This window comes from Xyrauchen texanus, chromosome 41 (genome assembly GCF_025860055.1).
Source record: "Xyrauchen texanus isolate HMW12.3.18 chromosome 41, RBS_HiC_50CHRs, whole genome shotgun sequence".
In the NCBI taxonomy this organism is placed as follows: Eukaryota; Metazoa; Chordata; class Actinopteri; order Cypriniformes; family Catostomidae; genus Xyrauchen; species Xyrauchen texanus.
Window position 1 is genome coordinate 32,221,387 of NC_068316.1, and position 26,828 is coordinate 32,248,214.

At 38.5% G+C, this 26,828-nt stretch overlaps 1 protein-coding gene across 1 annotated transcript in view; it reads left to right on the forward strand.

Moving 5' to 3' along the window:
- The window catches only part of gpr158a (G protein-coupled receptor 158a), a 146,103-nt gene extending 121,333 nt beyond the window's left edge, over nt 1-24,770 (forward strand). The window contains exons 7-12 of the mRNA XM_052113439.1: nt 7,186-7,424; nt 11,754-11,892; nt 21,383-21,488; nt 21,575-21,721; nt 21,873-21,956; nt 22,399-24,770. Coding sequence (XP_051969399.1) covers nt 7,186-7,424; nt 11,754-11,892; nt 21,383-21,488; nt 21,575-21,721; nt 21,873-21,956; nt 22,399-24,324 — 2,641 coding nt within the window. The 3' untranslated portion in view covers nt 24,325-24,770. The remainder of the gene's footprint in view (nt 1-7,185; nt 7,425-11,753; nt 11,893-21,382; nt 21,489-21,574; nt 21,722-21,872; nt 21,957-22,398) is intronic.
- Nucleotides 24,771-26,828: the final 2,058 nt, after the last annotated feature.

A 26,828-nucleotide genomic window follows, 5' to 3' on the forward strand; every position in this document is an offset into this window, starting at 1 on the left:
TGGATGGATATTTATTTTTTTATCAGGACAGTTAAGCACATGTACACAATCCTCATTATTGTAATGCAATAATGCGATCAAGAAATATTGGCCCTGGCCTGATCAGTTTTGTCAGTTAAAATGTATATATCTGGGATTGCCGTCAGGAAACGTTTTAAGCTTAGTACAGCTCTTAGTTCATAGACGGTTCAACAAATAGCCTGCTTTCACAATGAGACATTGCTACATGTGTAAAATACCAGAAAGTAATTCTAGCATACTGCTTACTGCATAGTATACACATGCAGTATGCTCTATTGTATACTGCACACTTTGGCAAATATGTAGAAAGCCATCCAATATTGTTTGCATACAGAAAATGTAAATGCTATACACAGTATAGTATACATACTATATAATAAAACAAAAAACTTTCAATTGTAAAGTACTTAGACATCGTGGTAGTATGTGTTGTACTGCCTTTCATTTATACTGATTTAAATAAAATAAAATAAAAGAATTGCATTATATTACCACATTTTACTGTATGACAATGATGCCAAATGTCAAAAGAATAATGGCAATTACAAAAAAGCTAAAGTAAAATGCCTGGATGCATTACAGTACTGAGGATCTGGAAGAAAAATGTGTTGAAAAATTATATCACAATACAAACATTTTAAATGGTCCTAAAAATAGGCTTTTATAAAGACTTTTATTCACACTGCAAAAAAAGACTTTTTTATTTACAATAATATTATTTACCAGTAAAAATATTTAAGCATCATTATAACAAGAGAAAATGACATAAGAAGCAGAATGCCAGAAGATATTTAGTCTTGTTTTCAGAGAAATCTAACCAAATCTGGTGGGGTTTATGCTTAAAATAAATAAACAATTTGCCAATGGGGTAAGAAAAATACATTTGATTTACCATTGAATCAAGTTTATTTTTCTTATGCATAATCATTATAACATTTTGTTAGATTTCCCTGAAAACAAGACTATATAAAAATATATAATGTATTTTTGCTTCTCAAGTAAATGTATCTCTTTTTAAAAACATGTAGATATTTATACTGAAAAAAATACCAAAACACTCAATAAGAAATTATTTTTTGTAGCACAGAATACAATTACTTTTTTTTTTTTTAATATGACCTAGTCATGTCTTCGTGAGATTCACAATTTGAAGAACATACACAGAAGAAAATGTAGGGTTTTGGGTTCAATATCTGCTGGAAATGTCAGAAAATCCCAATGATATTCATAATTAAAGCAACAAAGATGAATGGCCAAACTGCAGATCTGGACAGAAATGGGCTTGTGTTTCATTGGGGTGAAAGTTAACACATCGTCCAGATCAATGTTTTCTAGAAGCTCATTAAAAGGGGTGTAGAGGACGCTTTATCAATGACACTAAGAGAAAGGGTGAGGATGAGGAAGTCTCGCATGTTACAGCCATTTACAGTGCATCTGGAAAGTATTCACAGCGCTTCGCTTTTTCCACATTTTGTTATGTTACAGCCTTATTCCAATATGGATTAAATTCATTATTTTCCTCAAAATTCTTCAAACAATACCCCATAATGACAACGTGAAAGAAATTTGTTTGAAATCTTTGTTTTATTTTGTTTTATTTTTGTAGAAATATTTGCAAATTTATTAAAAATAAAAAACGAAACAAATCACATGTATATAAGTATTCACAGCCTTGTGAATAGACACTCACTCAAAATTGAGCTCAGGTGCTTCCTGTTTCCACTGATCATCCTTGAGATGTTTCTACAGCTTGATTGGTGTCCACCTGTGATAAATTCAGTTGATTGGACATGATTTGGAAAGGCACACACCTGTCTATATAAGGTCCCACAGTTAACAGTGCATGTCAGAGCACAAACCAAGCCATGAAGTCCAAGGAATTGTCTGTAGACCTCCGAGACAGGATTGTATCGAAGCACAGATCTGGGGAAGGGTACAGAAAAATGTCTGCAGCATTGAAGGTCCCAATGAGCACAGTGGCCTTCATCCGTAAATGAAAGAAGTTTGGAACAACCAGGATGCTTCCTAGAGCTGGCCGCCCGGCCAAACTGAGCGATCGGGGGAGAAGTGCCTTAGTAAGGGGGGTGACCAAGAACCCGATGGTCACTCTGACAGAGCTCCAGCGTCTCTGTGGAGAGAGGAGAATCTTCCAGAAGAACAACAATCTCTGCAGCCCTCCACTAATCAGGCCTATATGATAGAGTGGCCAGACGGAAGCCACTCCTCTATAAAAGGCATATGACAGCCCGCCTGGAGTTCGCCAAAAGGCACCTGAAGGACTCTCAGACCTTGAGAAACAAAGATTGAACTCTTTGGCCTGAATGGCAAGCGTCATGTATGGAGGAAACTATACACTGCTCATCACCTGGCCAATACCATCCCTACAGTGAAGCATGGTGGTGGCAGCATCATGCTGTGGGGATGTTTTTCAGTGGTAGGAACTGGGAGACTGGTCAGGGTCGAGGGAAAGGTGAATACATCAATGTACAGAGACATCCTTGATGAAAACATGCTCCAGAGCGCTCTGGACCTCAGACTGGGGCAAAGGTTCATCTTCCAACAGGACAATGACCCTAAGCACACAGCCAAGATAACAAAGGAGTGGCTACGGGACAACTCTGTGTATGTCCTTGAGTGGCCCAGCCAGAGCCCAGACTTGAACCCGATTGAACATCTCTGGAGAGATCTGAAAATGGCTGTGCTCCAACACTCCCTATCCACCTTGATGGAGCTTGAGAGGTCCTGCAAAGAAGAATGGTAGAAACTGCCCAAAAATAGGTGTCCCAAGCTTGTAGCATCATACACATGTCACGAACCCCGCTCCTCTGCCCCATCTCCGCTTCCTCATGCACGCACACATGCACTCCGCGAGCGTGCTCGCTTCCCGCTCCCTCGCTCCGCCCCCTTGAGCTCATACGCTCTTTTTCCTCCCTCGGGCTTCCACGCCCGGTTTTGCTATTACGAGCTCTCGCTCGTAAACTATCTCCCCCCTCTGACTCATGCTCGCTTCTCAAGTGCTTCAGCCTGAACATTATGACCACCTGCACTCACGCGCTTCCTATCCCCACATTAGTTTCACCTGCACTCGTCTCGTCACCTGTCATTGTTTACACCTGCACTCGCCCCTATAAATACACTATCCTTCCGTTTGTATCTTGTTGGTTATTGTGTTTAGTTTCCCGTACCTTTGCCCCGCTAGTCTCGTCTAGTTTTGACCTCCCTACTTGTTACCTCTTAGCTTGCCAGCTCCTCTTGTTCCCCTGTCTTTTGCTCCCTCTAGTCCCCTCTTGCTACGTGTTTGTTTCATCCTGTTTACCCCGACTTTGACCCTCGCTCCCCTCGACTACTCTCCCGGATTTGCCCCCTTTATATCTTTGATTCCCCGGCTTTTGACCCTACGCTCCCCCTTGACCATTCTCTCTGGATTTACCCTGTTTGTACTTTTGCCTGCACTGCTTTATTCGCGAATAAAGCAGTTTTTCATCTACATTGTGACTGTCTCGTCTTGTGTGTGTGTGTTCTGGTCACAACACAAAAAGACTTGAGGCTGTAATTAGTGCCAAAGGTGCTTTGAGAAAGTATTGAGCAAAGGCTGTGAATACTTATGTACATGTGATTTCTTTCATTTTTTATTTTTAATAAATTTGCAAAGATTTCAAAAAAACTTCTTTCACATTGTCATTATGGGGTATTGTTTGTAGAATTTTGAGGAAAATAATGAATTTAATCAATTTTGGAAGAAGGCTGTAACATAACAAAATGTGGAAAAAGTGAAGTGCTGTGAATACTTTCTGGGTGCACTGTATAAGGGGAAGATTATTTGACAAGACAGGTTTTGACATGAAGGAATAAGGGCACACACAAAGAGAAGACTGAATTTATTATTATTCATAATGACCATAAACTCAACATGAATCCAAACTATCCAGAGGGTTTTTTCAAATCCCAACCAGACAATTGAGTTAAGTTAGTATTAGAAGGCTGGTGGTGCCAATGCATTTGTCCACTGTCATTTAAGTCAGGTGTCCATCCCAATTTTAAATTTGTATTTATGCAAATGTTCATGAGAATAAAATCATCACTTCTGGGGAAACTTTAAATGAAAATGGAAGTTGTAGCCACTGTGGCTCTTTTATTTAAAGTTGGCATGAAAAAAAAAACAAATTCACCCTATCTAAATGCATATTAATGATCCATCCATGCATGTTTTTTGTTTTTTTTTGACCTCGTAATCTTTAATCAGAATGTCATAACTCTATCTTCTGGTGAAACAACATACTTCTCTCTGGTAACATATGCAGGACTTCTCCATTCATTTAGTCTGCTTATACCCCACCACTTTCTTACCTTGCGTAAAGTTGAATGAAGTGTCAATCGCATGTTGGAGAAGATGGCAAGGTGTATTTTCAGCTGTTTTCCTTCAAAACTATCGTACCTTAACCCAAACTTCCTTGGTTATGAGTCAGCTGCCTTGAATTTACATTTTGAATGAGGAGGAATAACAGCGAATTCTCGGTTGTGTTCGAGACATGAATTGCTCAGGTGATCACTAATGAATACAATGCTTTGGATGCCTCTGGAATTTAATTATATTTTTGAATGCCGTTATCTTGGCATGCTCAGCACAAGAAAGTGTTTTTTTTTCCCCTTTATATTTAGTGTATTGGGATTCAAAACGTTAAAATATGATTCTCTTTTACTCGCTCGTTTTTCAATGGCTACAGCCTCTTCGTAAGAAAAGAGCGTGATGTGCTTCTGTGTTTATGTTGTCATTTTGATCATAAATGTGTTGAGATCACTGATCAATTTCACTGATAACTCTCACATTTAGATCTGCCTCCATTCCACTATGCAACCCCATATTTTCACTAGAGTCTTCAAAGACAAAGGAAAACTGATCTAACAAGCACCGAAAGAGATGTGGAAGACCAGATTTACAACTAAACAAGAGGATAAGTACATCAGAGTTTCTAGTTTGAGAAATAGATGCCTCACATGTCCTCAGCTGACAGCTTCATTGAATTCTACCTGCTCAACACCAGTTTCATGTACAACAGTGAAGAGAAGACTCAGGAGTGCAGCCTTATGGGAAAAATTGCAAAGAAAAAGCCACTTTTGCAACAGAAAAACAAAAAGAAAAGGTTGGAGTGGGCAAAGACATAGGACAGATAATTGGAAAAGAGTGTTATGGATCTTAACCCCATTGATCTTTTGTGGGATCAGTTAGACTGTAAGGTGTGTGAGAAGTGTCCGACAAGACAGTCACATCTATGGCAAGTGCTACAGGAAGTGTGGGGTGAAATGTCACCTGAGTATCTGGACAAACTGACAGCTAGAATGCCAAAGATCTGCAAAGCTGTCATTGCTGCACTCTTTGAAGTAGTTTAAGATGTAAAAAAAAAAAATCTAATTATAATAATAATTGATCACGTTATTAATGTCCTGACAATACATTGTGATCAGTTGAATGCCACTTTGGTGAATAAACGTTTCTTTCAATTAGAGTAAAATTTGTATATTATTCCAAACGTTTGGCCGCCATTTGCATCTTGGTGTTTCCATCCAACATTTAAGAAATAAACCAAAATTTGTATTAAAATGTGATGATGGAATCCCACTTATTGTGTACTAAATGAGATAAGCAATGACGATGACGATGAAGTGAGAACCCAAGTGCAATTTATTAAATAAATGTGAAATCCTAACTATAAATATGACTAAAACATGGCTTGACATATACAGCTACACTCACATTCAACATTACATATCCCCACCACTAGGGGCGGCTCCCAACGCCCAAAAACATGAACTCAGACATTATACATGTAATAAATCCCAAAGTTATGTAGGAAGCTGGGGGGGTTCTTTGGGCATGGTCTGGGCATGACAGGGCGTGGAGCATGGGATCAAGGCGGAGTCCGTTGGGGGTGGTATGGTGGGTGGAGCCATGAGGGGCTCGAGGGGCAGAGCCGATTGGGCTGAGGACCAAGGTGGAGGCGTAGGGATGGAAGTCCCCTGTGGGGCGGAGGCGGGCCTGGACCGTGAAGTGGAGGCAGGCATGGACCGTGGAGCAGAGGTGGGCCTGGACCGTGGAACAGAGGCGGGCCTGGACCATGGAGCAGAGGTGAGCTTGGACCGCGGAGTAGAGGCGGGCCTGGAACGTGAACGTGAGGCGTGGCTGTGACATGCCATGGAGCAGGCTGAGGCATGGCTGTGACATGGCATGGAGCAGGCTGAAGCATGGCTGTGACATGGCATGAAGTAGGCTGGGGCGAGACATCACCTGGAGCAGACTCAGGCGTGACATGGCATGGAGCAGACTCTAGCATGGCGGCCATGACGTGGAACTCGGGCTTGGCAGCCGTGATGAGGGGCCATGTCGTGGAAGGTGGAGCAGTGGGAGGCTCGAAACTAAGTGTCCTAATTGACTGGGAAAAGTCCTCAGTGGTAGTGAACATGAGCGGAGTCTTGGGAGCGACCTCTGTGGTAGTGGGTATGGACTGAGTCTAGGGAACGACCTCTGTGGTCGTGAGCATAGACAGAGACTCAGAGACGACCTCTGCGGTCATGAACATGGACAGAGACTTAGAAACGACCTCCGTGGTCGTATACATGGGCAGATACTCTGAGACGACCTCTGTGGTCGTGAACATGGATAGAGAGACTCGGAAAAGACCTCCGTGGTCGTATACATGGACAGAGACTCTGAAATGACCTCCGTGGTCGTAAACATGGATAGAGACTCTGTAAGGGCTGTTCACTCCAAATCATGACGATTTTGCAAGACAAACCTCCGGCGAAAGGTCCATTCACATAAAAATGTAAACCTATTTTACCCCTGGAAAACTAGGTTTACATTTTATGTCAATGGACCTTTCGCCGGAGGTTTGTCTTGCAAAATCGTTTTTACTCTGGAAAATAACAACAAATGAAAATAAAAATCGTAACACTCTCCGTAAAAAAAACCTTTGCATTGTTGGTGGATGATTATTTTGGAAAGTGATTTGAATAGTGCCATAGGAATCCATTGTTCCCATTCAAAAGCTCTTATGGAATGAATAATTACAATCTTTTGTACTAGCACATTTAGGTGTTTCTTTAAGCCCACAGCAGTTTCAGTATGAAGATGATTATGATGAACTTTTTGTTGTTTCTGTTCTCCAGGGTTCTGAAGGTGTTCCTGTCACGCACAGCTCAACGGATCCCATACATGACGAGCTGGAGAGTTCTGCGTCTGCTGTGTGTTATACTGCTCATTGTGTTGTGGTTTGCAGTCGCCTGGACCTCTGCTGTTTGTCAGAACCCAAACAAACATGTCGCTCTTATCAGTGTGGGCTTCACCAATGACGGCCTGCAGTTCAGCATGTGTCTGCTGGACCGATGGGATTACATGATAGCTGTGGGTGAGTGGACCTCTGTATCCTGAGAGCTTTCTTTGCCACTGTTTGGCATCTTAATGAGTACCAGCTTGTGAAAATCACTCTAGATGTATCCATAAATGGAATAAAACTGCCTGGATAAAATGTAGAGAAGTGGCACAAAAAAATAAAAACCAGTAAAGGATACAATCATCAGTTTATTAGTTTAAAAATAAAGTTTAAATACATTTTTAACTTAAAAAATTATATTGGACAATAAATGGACACGTTTAAAATAAATGAATGGCAAAAATGTAGGTAAATATAACAATAAAATAATATATATATATATATATATATATATATATATTTTTGCCAATTCAATTTATAACTGGCATTGGGCAGTAGATTACTTGGAATCAACCAATGAACTGTGAATTGCAACACTACATGTGCACTTGGAAGGGGCACATTAATGCACGGGCTGAAGCCCAAGGACCCACAACTCCCAGGGGGGGCCCCGTTTGCGTAGTTTGTCACCGTATTCTCCCTTCTCCTTTGCAGGAAGAATGCATCTAAACACGTTCATCAGGAGACACTAATATAAAGATGCAGAAAGCAAGTGAAAGCCATCCATGTAGCGCATGTTCATAGAATAACCACCGCTGCCCCACCACATTAACACAAAAATGTATTCCAGTTCATTTCCAATTCCAATTCTTTTCTCTATAAAAAAGCTGAACTCTGGGTTCCAGAGAGACACTCACAATGAAAGTCAATGGGGCCAATTCGTAAACGTTAAAATACTCACTGTTTCAAAAGTATAGCCACAAGATGTAAACAAAATGCATGTAAACATGATTTTAGTGTGATGAAATCACTTAACCGCATCTGTGTAAAGTTATAGCCAGTTTTACAACTTTGTTCCCATGATGACATAACAATGTAAACTCTAAAACCATAAATTGACCGTAAAAACATCTATTTAAAAAACTTTACTGTTTAAATGAAACACAAGTTTTAACAGAAGAATTAATGTTAGTGCTTTTATAAAATTACAAGCTTCACATTTTTGCCTTTAAAAATGTCTCTTCCATTGTAAGTGTAGATTTTTGCTTTTTTAAAGAAAAAGAGGGACAAGTTGAAATTATTTTGTGGTAATCAACATTTGCCACAAATGCTGTTGATTGAGTTTGACTTGTATTTAACCTTAAATATTCCTTCAATTTCTTGTTAAATGTTTATTTTACTTGATTGAATATTGAAAATGATTATGTTTATTGAAATTACTTATTATTATATTTTCTGCATTCTTATTACATATTACAAACCTATGAGATTTTAGAGTGCCACCTAGTGGCTGAATTATGCTAAGATAGAACATGTTCTGTCAGGTAAGCACATTTGCGTGTTCAGCGAGTTGAATAATATAAAACTTCCCTGCAGTTAAACATAACATACATTATACATAATTTACACTGATATTTTGGTCGGTCCCCCACACAAACACTATCGAATGGCTTCAGAAGAATTGATATATAAGGCACAAGATTTAAGGACGACTTGCATTGTGCTTTTGGAACTTGGACAGCCTATCACCATCCTCTCATTTCTCAGTCTTGTCGCTGAAACGTAGAACCTGTTACTTTTCTCAGCGCTGGCTAGGATGGGCCAATCACAGTTGTTTATTATTACTGGAAGTTTACTGGAGTTTAGAAATGCTCTTATAGATACTACTGAGGCGGATTAACATTCACAGGTATAAATCCTTGCAATTAGTATTATTATTATTTTTAAAATAAATATGTAGTGTAAATGTCTCCACTGAGAGAAAAACGTTCTGCTATTTAAATGCAGATGAATGCAGGATTCGGTTTGCAATGTTTACATGTCCTGGGGTTGCTCCTGCAGCAGTTTCACCTTTTATTTATTTATTTATTTATTTTTCCTTCTGTTTTTCTATGGTCTGAAAATGTATAGGCATTATTACAATGTTTTATGCATTTATGTAATACAGAAAGTATACATAAAATAACAGACAATGTTGGCATTGTGACAAATGACAAATAATTTTTCAGTGAAGTGCAACTTTTCATTCAGTTTACATAGTATTTTTTAATTATTTTTTTTACGTTATATGAAGATGAAAGAAAATGCTGTTAATCTTGTACAGTTTGATTACTTCCGATAAGCTAAAGTTTTTGACGTTTCAGAAGGGGGGCGTGACCAATTATATGTATAACTGGATTGCTCATGATGTCATATCAGTGAAGCCACAGCGCCGCCATATTGCTATTCCCAAACATTCTAATGTAATTGATTTATTAGGAAATCATCTAATTTTAGCGAGTAAACATTAGTCATTCAATCACCGATTTTATATCTGAAATCTGCATGTACATCCCTACAACACAAATGTCCTACATATGTATTTATTTAAACTCAGAGCCAGAGCAAGTTATGTATATCTACTGTATATCAAACAGTATCCACCTCTATCAAACTTCATCAGCAAACAGATCAGCCGAATATGAACAAGTTCACTGAAACTGAAGTAAGATACAAACAGACATTTTCAGACTTATTTATTGTGATAATTTAAATGTTTGTTCATGTTTTTATCAAAAAGTGCCTTGCTCTCGCGGTCACTTAAATAAGAGCTCTCTCTCTCCCTCCATCACTGGCAAAGTTGGTTGAAATTGACACGCTAGATTTAAATGGCAAACAAACACACATATATATGACATGTAACCATGGATGACTACAGAGAGCGCTTCAATATGAAAACAAGCAAATCTCGGGCATTTCAGTCGAAAAAATCCCGGTCTCACTTTTTTAAAGTCCCTTTCGGGGTTAAGAATGTATTGTCACTCTATACAATCAGATTACAACTTGTGGAAAGTTTTGCCGCTTCCTTTGGTGATCGTTGTGCTGTACTGATAGACTGAACACCGGGACAGGTGAATGCTCTGACATGGCGATCCATGTATATCATCTCCCTCGTAACGAATATTATCCATAACAGCCAATTAAACATGATTGTCACTAGAGGGCCAAATGCACCTGTCATATCCACAGGTCAGAGATCATGAAACGGGGGTGTTTTCACCCGTCAGTCATTGAGGCTCTATGGCATACTAAGATGGCCTCTCGAACACTTCTGGTGGTTTCACCGCCTGCTGGCAGTTTAACGTTGCATCAGCAATCCAGTTCTAGATATATATATATTTATATATATATTTAGCTAACTGGAAATGGATTTCCGATATCAATAAATGGAAGAGGACAGATATTAAACTTTTTTACTAGTTGCGATATCTGAAATTAACATTGCTACTAGTGAAAACCAAATTACAGATATCAAAGTGTAGCATTTTTAGTTGTAATTCAGTTGTTAATATCGGAATGGGTATTAGCACAGTAACAATGTCATTATTGATATCAAAAATGGCACAATTACTTGGAATTATAACTAGTAAGAGATTAATTACAGGTATCTGTAATTGTGTTTTGAACGGGTGCGATCATTGTGAAATTCTACTAGTGAAAATGCAGTTATCAAATATAAAAAAAGACTGTTACTATAGTTAAAATTCCATTTTTGATAACAAGAAAGTGTGTTTCCTCAAGTAATCACTCAATTTTCGATGTTTTAACTATGTAAAAAATGCAATTAGTTATATCAAGAATGTGTATTTGTCCCTAGTAGTAATTCTATTACTGATCTCAAGAATTAACATTGTAACTTGTGAAAATTCATTTCCTGCATGTGAATAAATTTCAAAATGACTTATGATAGGGCTTTGCAAACCCTGGTAAGGAAACCCTGTGTTAGCCTATTGCTAGTCATTACATATAGTAAATAGTTACTCAAGTCAAAAGTGATATTTCAAGGCCATCTTACATAGTAGAGTCACAGGATGTATCAGCAGTACTATGACAAATAGAAGCATCACACGTTTATCCTGATGTGTTATACCCAAGTATGGCTTATTGGAACGTAAACATCACAATGATGATGACAGATTTTCACTGGGAGAACGCATGTTTATTGCTGTCAGGCCTGCTGACTGGCTGACATTATGTAGGAAGTGCCAATAGGGATTTGGATCTATAAAATTCTGGAATAGCTTCTACAGCTTCATTTGCAATTGTCTGTCAAGCAGTGTCCAGAGAATACAGGCAATCCAGATGGCTATTATTGCATTTATTGAATGTCCTTTTTCTTTATCATGCTGGTCTTTTCAATCCAGTTCTAGAGCTATATTGGTTTGTAACAGAAAGGTTTTGACAAGCACATTATACTTGGATAGACCTGTGGACCAGAGGTGCTGGTCAGTTGTGTGTCAACTCTTTACTACCTCTCTCAAACAGCTGAATTCCTCTTCCTGCTGTGGGGGGTGTATCTGTGTTATGCGGTGAGGACCGTACCCTCGGCCTTCCATGAGCCACGCTACATGGCCATTGCAGTGCACAATGAACTAATCCTCTCTGGAATATTCCACATTATAAGGTGAGTGACTTGCTAGAGCACTACAGTACTGCTTCACAAAGGCAAAAAGCAGTCACTACACCAACACTGAATCTTAAAAATGACTATATTTTTTTAGTACGAATTTTGTTGTAACTGCACATTTCAAACTCGGTTTTCTCTGAATCTGAGCAAAGTTGAAGCAAACCCGTCTGCCACAAGAAAGATCATAGTCTAAAGCCCTAGGTATACTTCCTATTTGGCACTAACACTCAGCATCTGTGTACAGCCGAATACGAGCCTGTCAAAGTATACTCTATATAACTGTGCTATATAATCGTATTTTATCTAAATTACACAATGATGATTAATCGACTTTATAGACATTACAGTTTTATCGTCTGTTAATGATATTCTGTAAAGCATACAAATAAAATTGACTTGACTTGACTGTGCGTGCATACACAGTCGGTTGGCGCATGCACGCTATGACTGATATGAGATAATGGACCATTTTTCTTTTGGGGTTTAGAGCCATAAATATGTCTTTATACTGTATTCCTTCAGACTCGAATTATACAAATGTTGGTACCTCCAGACCTCCTCACACAGGTACTCTTGACATGTACATCCACTGTTGTTGTTTTTACCTTCATCTGCTGAAGTTTAGTGGCGATTTCATCTTCTTCTAGTGCTTCTTCGTAACAGCAATGGCTCAAATGGTAGTGTTGCCACCTTGTGAACCCACTAATTAGTGCAAATTAGTGCTAAAGTATACTTTGGGCTTAAGGGACCCGATTTCAGTCATAACTCAATTTTGACAAAATGTGTAGTTAATAGTGATGGGTACACATAAACCACTTTTTCTGTAACTACACATTTCATTATAAAATAGTGTAAACAGAGAAAAATTACATAAAATAAATGAGCATATAAAGAAAACCTTTCATGTCTACTACTATAGTGTATAACGCAGCAGCAAAATGAACAATTATTCCAGTGAAAATCTTCAGTGAACATGAAGCCTGTTCTGTTGGCGCATTTCCCCCACATTGTATATGGACCTGGAATGTGGAATGGATTCTTTAGTGGATCTCTTGTGTGTTAATTTGAGTTGTTATAGGATATCAGTCAATTTAAATATTATTGTAATTTAATAATAATATTAATAAAGTTATATTCAGTCATAATTTTGTATCTTTAAAACCCTCTGGCTTTTATTTTGGCTGAACATTCCAGGAAGAACTTTGAGTTACGCTAACACCAGTAGTTATTAACTAGCGCTTCATGAGCCGTGTGTGCGCGTGCTATGAGTGTGTGTCAACAACAGAGCAACTGTCATTCTGAAGCGTGCTGTGCATGCAGATAATATACACTCACCTAAAGGATTATTAGGAACACCATACGTATACTGTGTTTGCCTTCAGAACTGCCTTAATTCTACATGGCATTGATTCAACAAGGTGCTGAAAGCATTCTTTAGAAATGTTGGCCCGTATTGATAGGATAGCATCTTGCAGTTGATGGAGATTTGTGGGATGCACATCCAGGGCAAGAAGCTCCCGTTCCACCACATCCCAAAGATGCTCTATTGGGTTGAGATCTGGTGACTGTGGGGGCCATTTTAGTACAGTGAACTCATTGTCATGTTCAAGAAACCAATTTGAAATGATTTCAGCTTTGTGACATGGTGCATTATCCTGCTGAAAGTAGCCATCAGAGGATGGGTACATGGTGGCCATAAAGGGATGGACATGGTCAGAAACAATGCTCAGGTAGGCCGTGGCATTTAAACGATGCCCAATTGGCACTAAGGGGCCTAAAGTGTGCCAAGAAATCATCCCCCACACCATTACAACACCACCACCACCAGCCTGCACAGTGGTAACAAGGCATGATGGATCCATGTTCTCATTCTGTTTACGCCAAATTCTGACTCTACCATCTGAATGTCTCAACAGAAATCGAGACTCATCTGACCAGGCAACATTTTTCCAGTCTTCAACTGTCCAATTTTGGTGAGCTCTTGCAAATTGTAGCCTCTTTTCCTATTTGTAGTGGAGATGAGTGGTACCCGGTGGGGTCTTCTGCTGTTGTAGCCCAACACATTCTCACCCCGAGTCGTCACATACGGACGCTTCGGGCAGTTTCGTCACATATTGACGCGCCAGGTATACCTTTGGCGTCATTTTTCGATGCGCAGGGCAGTCCCATACCCGGAGCGTGTAGCGTTGAAATGTCACGTCTCGGGTAAGCTCACGCCGCGAACGGGTGGAGAGTCGAGACCGCGATAAATAACAATCAAAAGGAATAGGCTGCAATGGCCCTCCAACTGTTTTTTGATGTTTAAAACCCCGGACACGTCGTAAAATGACGCCGTTCTACATATCTCCGAACCGGAGCGTGTGGCGTTGAAATGTCACGTCTCGGGTAAGCTCACGCCGCGAATGGCTCGAGAGTTGAGACCGCAGTCAATAAAAATCAAAAGGAATAGGCTACAATGGCCCTCCAACTGGTTTTTTATGTTTCAAAACCGGACGCGTCGTAAAATGACGCCAAAGGTACACCCGGCGCGTCAATAAGCGACGCCAAGGGGTCCTGCCCTATCGTCCGTATGTGACGAGTTGGGGTGTGAGAATGTGTTGTGTAGCCCATCCGCCTCAAGGTTGTGCATGTTGTGGCTTCACAAATGCTTTGCTGCATACCTCGGTTGTAACGAGTGGTTATTTCAGGCAAAGTTGCTCTTCTATCAGCTTGAATCAGTCGGCCCATTCTCCTCTGACCTCTAGCATCAACAAGGCATTTTCGCCCACAGGACTGCCGCATACTGGATGTTTTTCCCTTTTCACACCATTCTTTGGAATGGAATTAGAAATGGTTGTGCGTGAAAATCCCAGTAACTGAGCAGATTGTGAAATACTCAGACCGGCCCGTCTGGCACCAACAACCATGCCACGCTCAAAATTGCTTAAATCACCTTTCTTTCCCATTCTGACAATTTAGTTTAGGGCTTTGGAGCCTGTAATGAGGCATTCATTCATGCAGGGACTTAGTTTAAACTCTTACACAAGATAAAGGCAGTTTACTTCAAAGGGGGGACATGTGACTTTCAGAAGTGCCGTATTGCTTGCTGCTTTCTCTCCACTGTTTCCACAGTAATTAATCATAGTAGAAGAGCCATGGGACAGTGTTAGTGCATTATGACAGCCAATGTTTTCAGCACACTAGATACAGAGGTCCTTTACTTTACTTTACTTTACTTTACTTTGTTGTCCAGTCTGTTTTCACAGAGCGGAAATTTTTCTTTGACACTGTAACATAAGACACATCACATATCAACAACACAAATACAAAAAATTATATAGTTAAACACTGTAAAAAAGAAAAATGTAAAAATATTAGCAGTCGCTCTATTGTTTCAATTAAAACACTGTACGATTTAAGATAATCACTGCCATAGGAAGAAACGATCTTTTGTAGAGATTTTTTCTGGAATCAGAGATGGTTATGTATCAGCAGTAAGAGGATGTAACAAATCAGGTTCTTAATGTGGAAAGGTGGAATCGGGGACCTGGTGAACAATCCACGTCAGACATTTTATGAACAGTTTTCAGTGTGTAAGAAAAGCTTCCTTTTCAGCAGACACGTTCAACATTATGACACACACACACACACACACACACAGACAGCTTAGACACACAGACAGCTTAGTGCAACTCATCCATTCCGCCACCAGCTGCTCTTCTCTACCTGAGTAGAAAGTGGAGAGGGGAGAGAGAAAGAGAGCGGGAGGGCCCAAGAGAGAGATAGGGGGTGAGAGGGTAACAAAAGAAGAAAAAAAACAGTTTGCCGGTCCCCAGCGCGTCCATCCTCCTTCTCCAGTTTCAGCACCAATGTAACAAATCAGATTCTTAATGTGGAAAGGATGAAGCAGGGACCAGGTGAACAATCCATTCAGACATTTAATGAACACTTTTCAGTGTGTAACAAAAGCTTTATTTTCAGCAGACACGTTCAACATTAAGACCCACACACAGACAGCATTGTGTGTGTCTCTCTCTCTCTCTCTCTGATGTCCCCGGCTCCTCCTTATCTCTCTCCTGCTGATTGGGCCAACTCAGCGCCAGGCATGCACCCTGACAGCCAGGCCACGCCATCCTCCTCGTCACAGAGGAAAACTTATAATACTGTCCTGCTATTCACTGTAGCAGTGCATCTGTCATCTCATAGGGACAGAAGGACCATCACAAGAGCTGGAAGATACAGAGCTGCAAACATGGTTCCAGGTGAAGGTGTCTTCCAGCAGGCCAGCACAGATAAACTTGAAGTACATAGTAAAGAAAATATGTTGACGTACAGAAAAACACAGCATAATTATTTTATGGGTTAAACCTGCTATATGGGGCTGTGGCTTGGTGGTTAGCATACATGCTCCAACACGTTGAGCTGTGGCACTCATGCGGGTGAAATCTAGCTAATATTAAGAAATAAAATATAAACCAATAATCCTGCTTTTGTTTTCAGAGACGTTCAATGGCATTATTGTTCTGCATTCATGCAAGCAGAATGCTAATATCATTGAGCATAATTCACCCTTGTGTTTTTGAAGGGATTCACTATTGTTGTTGTCAATTACAGATGAGTAAATAGCGCTCAAAATCTAGTGTGTTGCCTCACACGGACATCTCCGAGTTGAAAGCATTGCATTCTAACTAATATCTGATAAATATCTTAAATAGTTCAGTTTTACAAACATTCTAACTGATAAATGTCTGAAAAACTTTATTTATATATAGTTTTATTGACATCTGAGAAGATAACTCTTTTCAGCTAGAATTGGATGTGATTGACCCACAATGTGTTTCAACATGCTGAAACGAACATTTTTCATTCAAGATGGCAGACTGAGCTAACCCTGCTAAAAAATCACATAAAAACAGCTTAAACAAGCCTTCTCTGCTTTGCTGGTCTTAGCTGGTTCAAGAAGGTCTCCTAGCCAGACCATCTATTTTTTAAGTTTTAGCAGAGAAGGAATATATAATTTATATTATGTATTTATTAGGCTGCCCTTACAATAATCGAGAGTTCTGGTATACTCAATGTTAACTTGCCGCAAATTTCCCACTCATTATTTTCACATGTAAAATAGTTTTCTAGTTGATTTTACATGGACACTTTTTGTTTTAATCTGAATGAAATAATTCCGATTGATGATTCCGAATGTACTGTTTACATGAATGCTACATAAAGTGATCAGATTGATGTGAGAGCTGATATGTATCAAGCATCAGATCAGAACTGCTTTTGTGATAATCAAAATAATCAAAAAGGGAAGAAGCTAGTCAAATTATTGCCATACGAATCCAACAGTAATCTGGTTACAGTTGGCTTCTAACAACAACAATTTAACAATACTGAAGTAATACTGGAGTTCTTGACGTGGCAGAGGCTGGCTTCAACACAATATTCAAACAAACAACTAGGAGTACTTATTATAATATAACAAGATTTATTATAATCAAACAGCAGTGAACACTGCCAATACTAGATGAATATAACACAAAAACATAAAATTGAAGTCCTAACTAAATGGTGGAGCTATATGCTAGTGTATGTATGTGGGTGTGTGTCTAGATTTGGTAACAAAGGAAACAAAATGGCGGATTAAACTCCACGTGTGGAACCAGTTTCAAAATGGAAGATCGGTTTCAACATTGAGAACTAGGTTCAAAATGGAAACTAGTTTCAAAATGGAGGATTAGATCGTAGCCGATTATTTGAATGTGTAGGAAAGAAAGATGCTGGATCAGATCCAGAGCAACTGAGCTAATACCACGTGTGTGTGGTAATGAGCAGACACACAAAGGAACTGAACGAAACAGGCAGGAGAATTTGAAAACACCTGCCTGATTCGGACATAAAGGTATGTGCTGCTCACTCTGTGAATTTCAATGAGTGTGAGAGAGAGCGAACAAATAGGGGTGCATGGAATTTAACAGAGGATAAACGTTGATAACAGAGCGATTGAATTGTTAGTTCAGATCACTCAATAAAATAACATTTCACCCAAAAATAACGATCTCACAAATCAAAACAGCAATCAGCAATCGTAGTTAAACATACAAATGTAAACAAAACATCAAACATTCAGCAATCGTAGTTAAACATACAAATGTAAACAAAACATGAAACGTTCAGCAATCGTAGTTAAACATACAAATGTAAACAAAACATCAAACGTTCATCAATCGTAGTTAAACATACAAATGTAAACAAAACATCAAACGTTCAGCGATCGTAGTTAAACATACAAATGTAAACAAAACATGAAACGTTCAGCAATCGTAGTTAAACATACAAATGTAAACAAAACATCAAACGTTCAGCAATCGTAGTTAAACATACAAATGTAAACAAAACATCAAACATTCAGCAATCAAATATATATGATTTAGTTTTATAAGAAAAGTCACAGATTCTAAACTAAATCTGCCCAGATATCAAGCCTTACTTGGGAAATCCAGTGTGATTTCAGCAGGGTTGTCCGTTTTAATTCCTGTTGCGTTGAGCTGTCAGAAGAAAACGATCTGGATTCGGTCCTTTGTCTTACGCTCGTCAGCAAATAGACGCGTCCCTGCTTAGAAAAAAGAGATCGGGAACTCACCGCTGTTTGCCAGTTTTGTTGACAAAATGACGTCATCGGTCATAGGCCGCTTTTGACCAATGACGTTTGAGGCTGGTTCCATGGGCAGGACTTCCCATCCGGGTGAATGGAGAAACACCTGTGAAATGACGACATTTGGATTATTTTATTGTCGTCATTTCACAGGTGTTTCTCCATTCACCACTGTTACTGCTTTACGCTGATGATCACAAATATGGCCTTGTGATAAAAATGTGTCATTGTGTGAAACGTCATGACGTCATTGCCTCGTCAGTACTGAACATGCACAGATCATGAATGGATTAGAAAAGGTTTACAGCACCCCTTAAAATCTGAATGAAAATTGTAATCGGATGTGGCCAATTTAATCTGAATGACGTGGATTTCTTTTTCATATTGAGCTTCTAGTCTGATCAAAAATGGATTACCAGGGTCCATGTAAATGCAGCTATACCAAAGGTTTGCTGCAGGTTCAAACTTCTGGCAAGCATTTGCGGAGAATCTCAAGCTCATTTGCATGTGAAAATAATGAGTGGAACATTTTCAGCAAGTATGTCAGAACTCTAGATTTTTTGTATGGGTATATACAGTAAATCTATTTAGTACTAAAATATTGACAGGAAGTTGCTGTTTTTGAAAACCAGTTAATAAATCAGTTACTTAATATGCTCAGTATTTGCCAGGACGTTCAAATGAAGAATTTTAGTGGCGAGATGCACTGATTTTTCACTTCGAGCACTGGAAACAATTGTCTTCCTTGATATTGGATGCTCAGTAATGTCTTAGCTAATACATACTGTATATGATATATTGTTTAACACTTTGATATTTCCGGCCTTCTTCTGTTGGTAATATTGCATACAGAGTTTTTTATTAATTTTATTTGTTTATTCTTCCTGGTTGGTAAAAGCCATGGTTGAATGGGTTCTCTGAATGAGCGCAATGATTAATGATCTTGCATAAAATTATTTCATTCAAAGTGAAAGTGTAGTCTGGACACAGATATATGTGCTATAAATACAACCAAGGCCTGTGGGGGAGAATAGTGAGCAAAACATGTTTTGTTAGGTGCTGCTTCAAAGCATATTTACCCAATGGAGTACAACAGTGACTGCCCAGTTCTTCAGCTGCCTTGATTGCAGAAGTATTTTCCCCATCCACTTTCTTTAATGAAGAGTTGACTTACAATGTTACAACTTTTGAGTCTATGTTAAAAGTGTCTGAAAACAAAGACAAAAATACTAGATTGGGCTTAACATCTTTCATGAAAAAAGAAACCACTCATCCCATGAAGCATTGCAAATGATGTAATCAAATCAGAAAATATACAATATCAAATTGACTATAATTGTTGATGATCAATGTTTGTAAGTGTAAATTATGATGTATTTGAAGTGTATTTTAGAATATTAAAACGTATAACTTGATCTAAAGTATACGTAGAGAGACAATCATTTATGGGAGAGGCGGTTATTGTGATTCCCGTTTTCAGAACACTTCCTGGTGACAGTGCCTTCTCTGATTGGAGTAATATTTCACACAGAATTTGAAATTTAAGCTTTATTTGGTAACACTTTCTATGAAGCCTGTATTTCTAATGCATTATAAGGGTGTTCTTAATGCATTATTATGTATGCATAGTACCTTGTAATTAATCTTATAATATGATGTATTGTCTCATAAATAATTGTGACAACAGTTATACTATGAAATAATGCTTACATATTTGTGGTTATAACTTTTAAGATCACAGTGCATTATAACACACAATGAAACCTGTATTTATAAAGCATTTTATGGGTATTCTTAACGCATTGTAATGTATGCTTATAGTCTTGAAACGTTCTTGTGACTTCATACATTCTCAGAACGCAAATGAGTAAAAATCTGTAATTTACAGTACCAGTGACAAGCCTTTAGTAGAGCTGTTGAACTTTGTTCATTCCTCTGCTGCCAATGTTCATTTTAATGTAAGCAAGTTTAAACTGATTTGTCTATTACATCTGAAATAATGTTATGTGGTTTTGTTGATTTTATAAAATATTTTATTTTCAAAGTATTACAATAGAAATGTTCATAGCAAATGTGTCTTATAACCACTTCATAATATCTTATGGCTGTTTAAAAGAAGCCCAATTGTAGCTTTTATTACTTTATTTAAAGCAATCAAAGAGAACTATTAAATGATTGTGACCACATTCTAAATTCTTTGGGATGTTTACAAGAAGATATTGCATTTGTCATTTGACTTAAAGCAGTAAAAGACCACTCTTAAGTTGTAGGAAGATATTGTGCAGGTTTGGATCATAAATAAACTATGTCTAAATATGAAACTTATAATATACATTATAACTGTTGATCATGTGTTATAATGCAGTATACTCTTAAACATTATAACCTCAAATAGGGTTATATAAGTATGTTATCATATTATAACTGCTGTTACAATTATGTATTACAAATATGTTGCGATAATACAACATATTATAAGGTTTATTATACGGTATTATGCATACATTATAATGTGTTAAGAACACCCTTATAATGGATAATAAATACAGGCTTCATGGAAAGTGTTACCCTTTATTTTTTATTATTTTTTGCATTTATGGCTTGTTTCTTCTGCAGATAAATATCATTGCTTCCTAGAGCTAATGGTAGGTGTTTCTGGAAGTTTTTATGCTATTGGTAAAAAATCAACTTCTGAGAAAATGTATTGGATTTTTACCTCTGGGAACTCGACAGTTGCACTTTATTTCCCAGATTAGAACCAGATTTGCACAAAAATATAATGGCTTTTATTTTATTGTTATTTCTCAAAGAAAAATGTGTAGAAAACTAGTCTAATTTCTTTAAATTCATCTGCAGGTTCACTCTTGGATCCGAACTGCACCCGGACTGGATGTTGATGCTATTCTTTGCTCATACCCACCTGACAGTCACTATCACTTTGGGGTTACTGCTTGTGCCAAAGGTAAATCCAACAATCCTTCGTTCTTTTGATGGCCAATAACAACTGGATTTTTGAGGATCTCTGAAATGCCCACGTCTTTCCCACAGTTCTTGTTTGCGGGGACACATGTAAGGGATGACATTGCTACAGAGGCCTATGAAGATGAATTGGACATGGGAAGGTCTGGGTCATACCTGAATAGCAGCATCACGTCTGCCTGGAGTGAGCACAGTCTGGATCCAGAGGACATTCGGGTAGGTGCCCTGCTTTCGTTCCTGCCTTCCCGCTCTCCTTGACTCCCTCCTGCCTTAGTAATTAACTGACATTTCATAATCTGCAAATATCTCTTGATCCCTTGTCCTATAACAGACAAACATACTGAGCCATGGCAGTTTTTTATTGCAGACACCAGAGGAAATGGGCCAGCTAAATTCTATTAATGGCTGTGGCGTAAGGTCTTGGGACAGTCTTTGGGAAAAACGTACCAACGTGAGCAGAGGTTTTTGTTTGTTTGTTAGAGCTGAAGAAGTCTCTCACTGAATACCCAAAATTTGTTTACAGGAAGGGCATTTTGCTTAAGGGTTAAACAAGTTCTGGTCTTGGGATAATAAATGCAGATGACTTCAAAATAAGACTACAAAAAATGCATCAAACTTCTTTTGAGGCTGTTTCAGACCTAACAATAAAACACAAAATTGTCGTATTTAACACCGTCCCAGACTGTCCTGTCTTTAATTAGTGTAAAACAGCATGTTGGTTTGGTCTAATGTCTTCAAAGCACTGTCTGTAGTGGCAAATGATGACTAGCTCTGCATGTTTTCTGTGCCATAGAACGTCTGCTTTACTGTAACTAGAAGCATTCTATTTTTACACTTCTAAGTCCTAGATATCTATTGGGAATTAATGGCTGTATATGTCTTCAAATCCACAGGAAGAGCTGAAGAAACTCTATTCCCAGTTGGAGATCTATAAAAGAAAAAAGATGCTGGCAAACAATCCTCACCTGCAGAAGAAACGCAGCTCCAAGAAGGGTCTAGGCCGCTCCCTCATGAGGCGCATCACTGAGATACCTGAGACGATGGGGCGCCAGTGCAGCCGTGAAGACAAGGACCTGGGTGACCATGGGAGTGGCCGAAACAGCATCTGTGTCCTGAGAAAGAACCCTTTTGACCCCTCACACTCTGTAAAGCCTGCCAAAGATGAGTCCTTGAAGAGCAAAGTTTTTTCACTTAAAAAATCCCACAGCAGTTATGATCATGTCCGTGACCATAGTGAAGATTCTAGCAGCTCAGCAACTGACAAGATGGAAGTGGCACCGACAGAAGGCTCTCTCCTTGAAACCCTGATGGGCAAGAAGCTGGTCAAAAAGTCCTCTGAGAAGAACGATGCATCTAGTGAGTCAACAGAATCAGTTCCCTTGGTGTGTAAGTCAGCCAGTGCTCATAACCTGACTGCTGATAAGAAACCAATTCACCCAAGAACATCCATGCTGCAGAAATCTCTAAGCGTTATTGCCAGTGCCAAAGAGAAGACTCTTGGTCTAACAGGAAAAGCCCAAGCAGCGGAGGATCCAACCAAGAAAGTTAATCAAAAGAACAAGGATACCAAGACTTCAGTTGAAGCTGAAGAAAAGGAGGGTTATCCAAAGATGATTGTCAGTCAGTCAGTAGAGTACAAGCAGACACCTGCAAAAACCGGGATAATGAAGCAACAGATGAGTGGAAGCCAGCCCTCCATTTGCTCAGAACAAGTAAAGGGTAAAGAACTTTATGACCTTTCTGAAGTGTGCCCTTGGGAAGTGGAGGACTTGCCGACCCCCTCTGAAAACAAGGTCCAGAAACATGTGTCCATTGCCCCTGAGCAGACCACCACAGTCCATGGAGGCAGCAACAAGGTGACAAAGCAACATCAGCAAAAACAGAAAGGGACAGAGCAGTCAACCTCTGTGGCCAGGCATCCAAATCAAAAAGTTGCAGACAAAATGGACATCTGTCCATGGGAAGTGGGCAATGAATACCCTGGTCAGGTAACTGGGCCAAAACCTCACTCCAATAGTAAGCCTGCCAAGTCCCAACCTCAGTCATCTGGAGAGGTTACAAAGGCTCCAAGAGCTGAGGTCTGTCCATGGGACTTTGAGGAAGTGCTGAGCAACTCAAAGGACTCTGCTTACGTTCCTGATCAGAGCAGACCTATAAAGGGCACCACACCAACTGAGATCAAAGGCAAAATAAGCTCCTCGCCTACTGATGTCAAGGGCAAGGGTACTACCCCTACAGAGGGCAGAGCAAAGGCTCTGTCAGAGTCCACAAAATCAACAGGCATCTCACTGCAGCCGCCCACTAAAGAAGACGTTTGTCCATGGGAATTTGAAATTGTCTCAAGTCCCATCTCTGACAAGACCCCTTGTTCTTCTCAGGTTCCTAAAACAAAGGAGACCCATACTATGAAGAAGGCAACTTCCCCTGTCAGACTATTAGAGAAAGAAAAAGATGCAGATGATGAAAATGTGAAATCAAAAGCAAAAGACAAGGTCACCTCAAGCAAGACAGAAGAAAGACCTGTCAGCCAGTCTAAGTTAGCTGAGGTTTGCCCGTGGGATGTCGATAGTAGTCAGGAAATTGTCTCGATGGATAAACAAAAGAGCCCAAATGTTGCAATAGCAAAAAGCAAGCAAGCAGATGTATGCCCTTGGGATTTTGAAGAGGCAGCAACTAGTAAAGAAGCAAATACGAGCACCAGTTCATCCGCTGGCAAACAGAAAAGTCCTATTTCCAAAAGCAGAGTTACTAGCAGTGTCAAAATATCAGATGTCTGCCCTTGGGACTTTGATGACCAAACATCAACAAAAAAGGCATGACACTTTACCTAAGTGAACTATTAGTTAGTCCTCATTATATGTGCTTTTTCTTTCATAAATACACCATGGAATTAAAACTTTAATAGAATTTATGGTGATTTGGAGAAAAAAAACATCAAGTCGCACAAGCTGCCTTTCTCTTCAACATTTTGTTTTCCTCTTGTGTTTTTTGGAATTAAAAGAGAATAAAATCAACAAAAAAATGCAACAACTCACCAGGCATTCCAGATTCTGAAGTATTTGTCAAACCTTTAAATAGAAACGGTAGTTTACAATTATGCAACTCTTTATGTGCAATGTAAAAAAAGATGCCTATACTCATCACATGAATATTCATTAACATTTAAACTCTCTTAATAGCTGCATCTGTGGCCTCTCCTTGACACTGGCTTCCTCAAAAGATTGTACAAGTTCCTGTTACATAGGAGGATCTTTGTGTGGGCCATGCATGAAGTGTCATGGAGTAAGCCTTATCCATTTCCGTTTGTCTTTTGTTGTGTTTCATACATTGTGGTTTGGATTGAGTTACTATTAAACTGTATACTTGCCAAAGATAAAGGTAACACCTAATAAATCTAAGAACTCAAACCTCAACAGCAAAAGACATTTGTACAGTGAGCCGAATTTATGTGGCTGCTTGTTGGGAAATTAGCATGTAGCACTTTAGTAAGAGTATACTTAGAAAGACATAAACAGTACATAACTCCATTCATATTTGCCCTTTGGCAAATAATTTTGTCTTTTGGCCTTGCTGTTTTTTGTTGTTCAGTAAGATCATATGTGCACATCTGCCACACTCTTTTAGTTTTCCTAACCAGAAAAAAACAGTAAAAAAAACAAAACACACATTTCCAATGCTTCCAAATTTGCTTATATATTATCCTGAATGTGCCTATGTAAATAGTCCTGTACCAGTCTTTCTTGTAATGGGAAATGGGAAATTTTCCATGTTACACATACCCAATTAAATACTTTTTAAACAATAAATTAGATTTAGTTTATATATTAGCAATGTTGTAAAATTGTAAATGCTTTTTTTTTTAATGGGGTATGCTAGGAAAAAACATCACCTGCTCAGTTCACGGAACCATGGGCTATAGTTTCTTTCGGCGTAGGGCACAATCATAAGTGAGACTCATTTTACCTCTAATGTCTTTAATTTTCTCTTTTAAGATTTGACCACTTATTACAAAATATAACATTATAGCATATCAAATCTTATCTATTTCATATAAAATTCTGACACAAGCCTCATAGTTTTCTCTTTAATATGTTTATGGTATCCTTTAGCAATTTGTGATTATTTGGGAAGATAGGAAGTGTTGTATCACATTTTCTTCCAACATCTGATACTCTGTGTTTTATGCAGTGTCTAAAACTTTGATAAAATACTCTCAATTTATCTTATACAAATTAAAGTATTTTGTAAGTCGGCAAATAATCCCAAAACTTGATTTAAAGCAATATTAGGGTTCAATACAAGTTAAGCGCAATCAAAAGCATATGTTGCATAATACTGAACACCACAAAAATAGTCCTTGCCCCTCCTTTCCTTTAAAAAAAAAAGCAAAAAGTTTGGGTTCCAGTGAGGCACTTACAATGGAAGAAAATGGGGCCAATCTGGAAACATTAAAATACTCACTTTCAAGAGACACAAGACATAAATAATAAGCTTGTTAACATGATTGTAGTGTGATTAAATCGCTTGCTAACCTTTTTGTGTATTAGTAAATTCCAATTTTACAACTTCGTTGCCATGACGATGTAATGTCAACAAAGCTTACAATGACTATAAAAATGACGATTTAAACAACTAACAGCTCAAATAATACATGAGTTTTAACAGATTAATTAATGTAAGTGCTTTTATAAAATTATAAGCTTCAAATTTCAGCCTTTAAACCCTCCAAAAATGGACCCATTAACTTCCATTGTAAGGGCCTCACAGTAACCTTGATTTTCTCTTCTTCTTTTTATGAAAAGGAAGAACGGGTCGAAATAATGTTTTGTGTTAATCATATTTTTTGTATTTTTTTTTCCATCAGTTTTGTTTTTATTTTGTTTAGGAAAAAAATAGCTTTAATTATTAACATTATAAAATTACAGGTTAACATTTTCAAATTAAGAAGAAATTCAGAACTCCAAATACAAGTCAATCAAAGCTGGGTCATTTACTTGCACACCACCCAGTGGTCAGCCTAACCCGTGGTGCCGACCAAGCAGTCCTGTGCATCACAAGCCAAATTTACATCCAAGTAAAAGCACTGTTTCCATTACTGCATTCAAACATTGCAGCTGCACGGAAGCTAAAATGTTTTCTAATGCTGATCAGAGTGTTTTAAGTCATTCAGTTCCCTTCTTTTATTATGTTTCGTTTTACTTATTTTCATTGCAGACTTTATATTGCTAGAATATGTTCTTTACATTAAGTTTTATATAAGTTACCATTAGTTAACACAATAATGAACATGAATTAAAATGGACAACATTTTATAGCATTTATT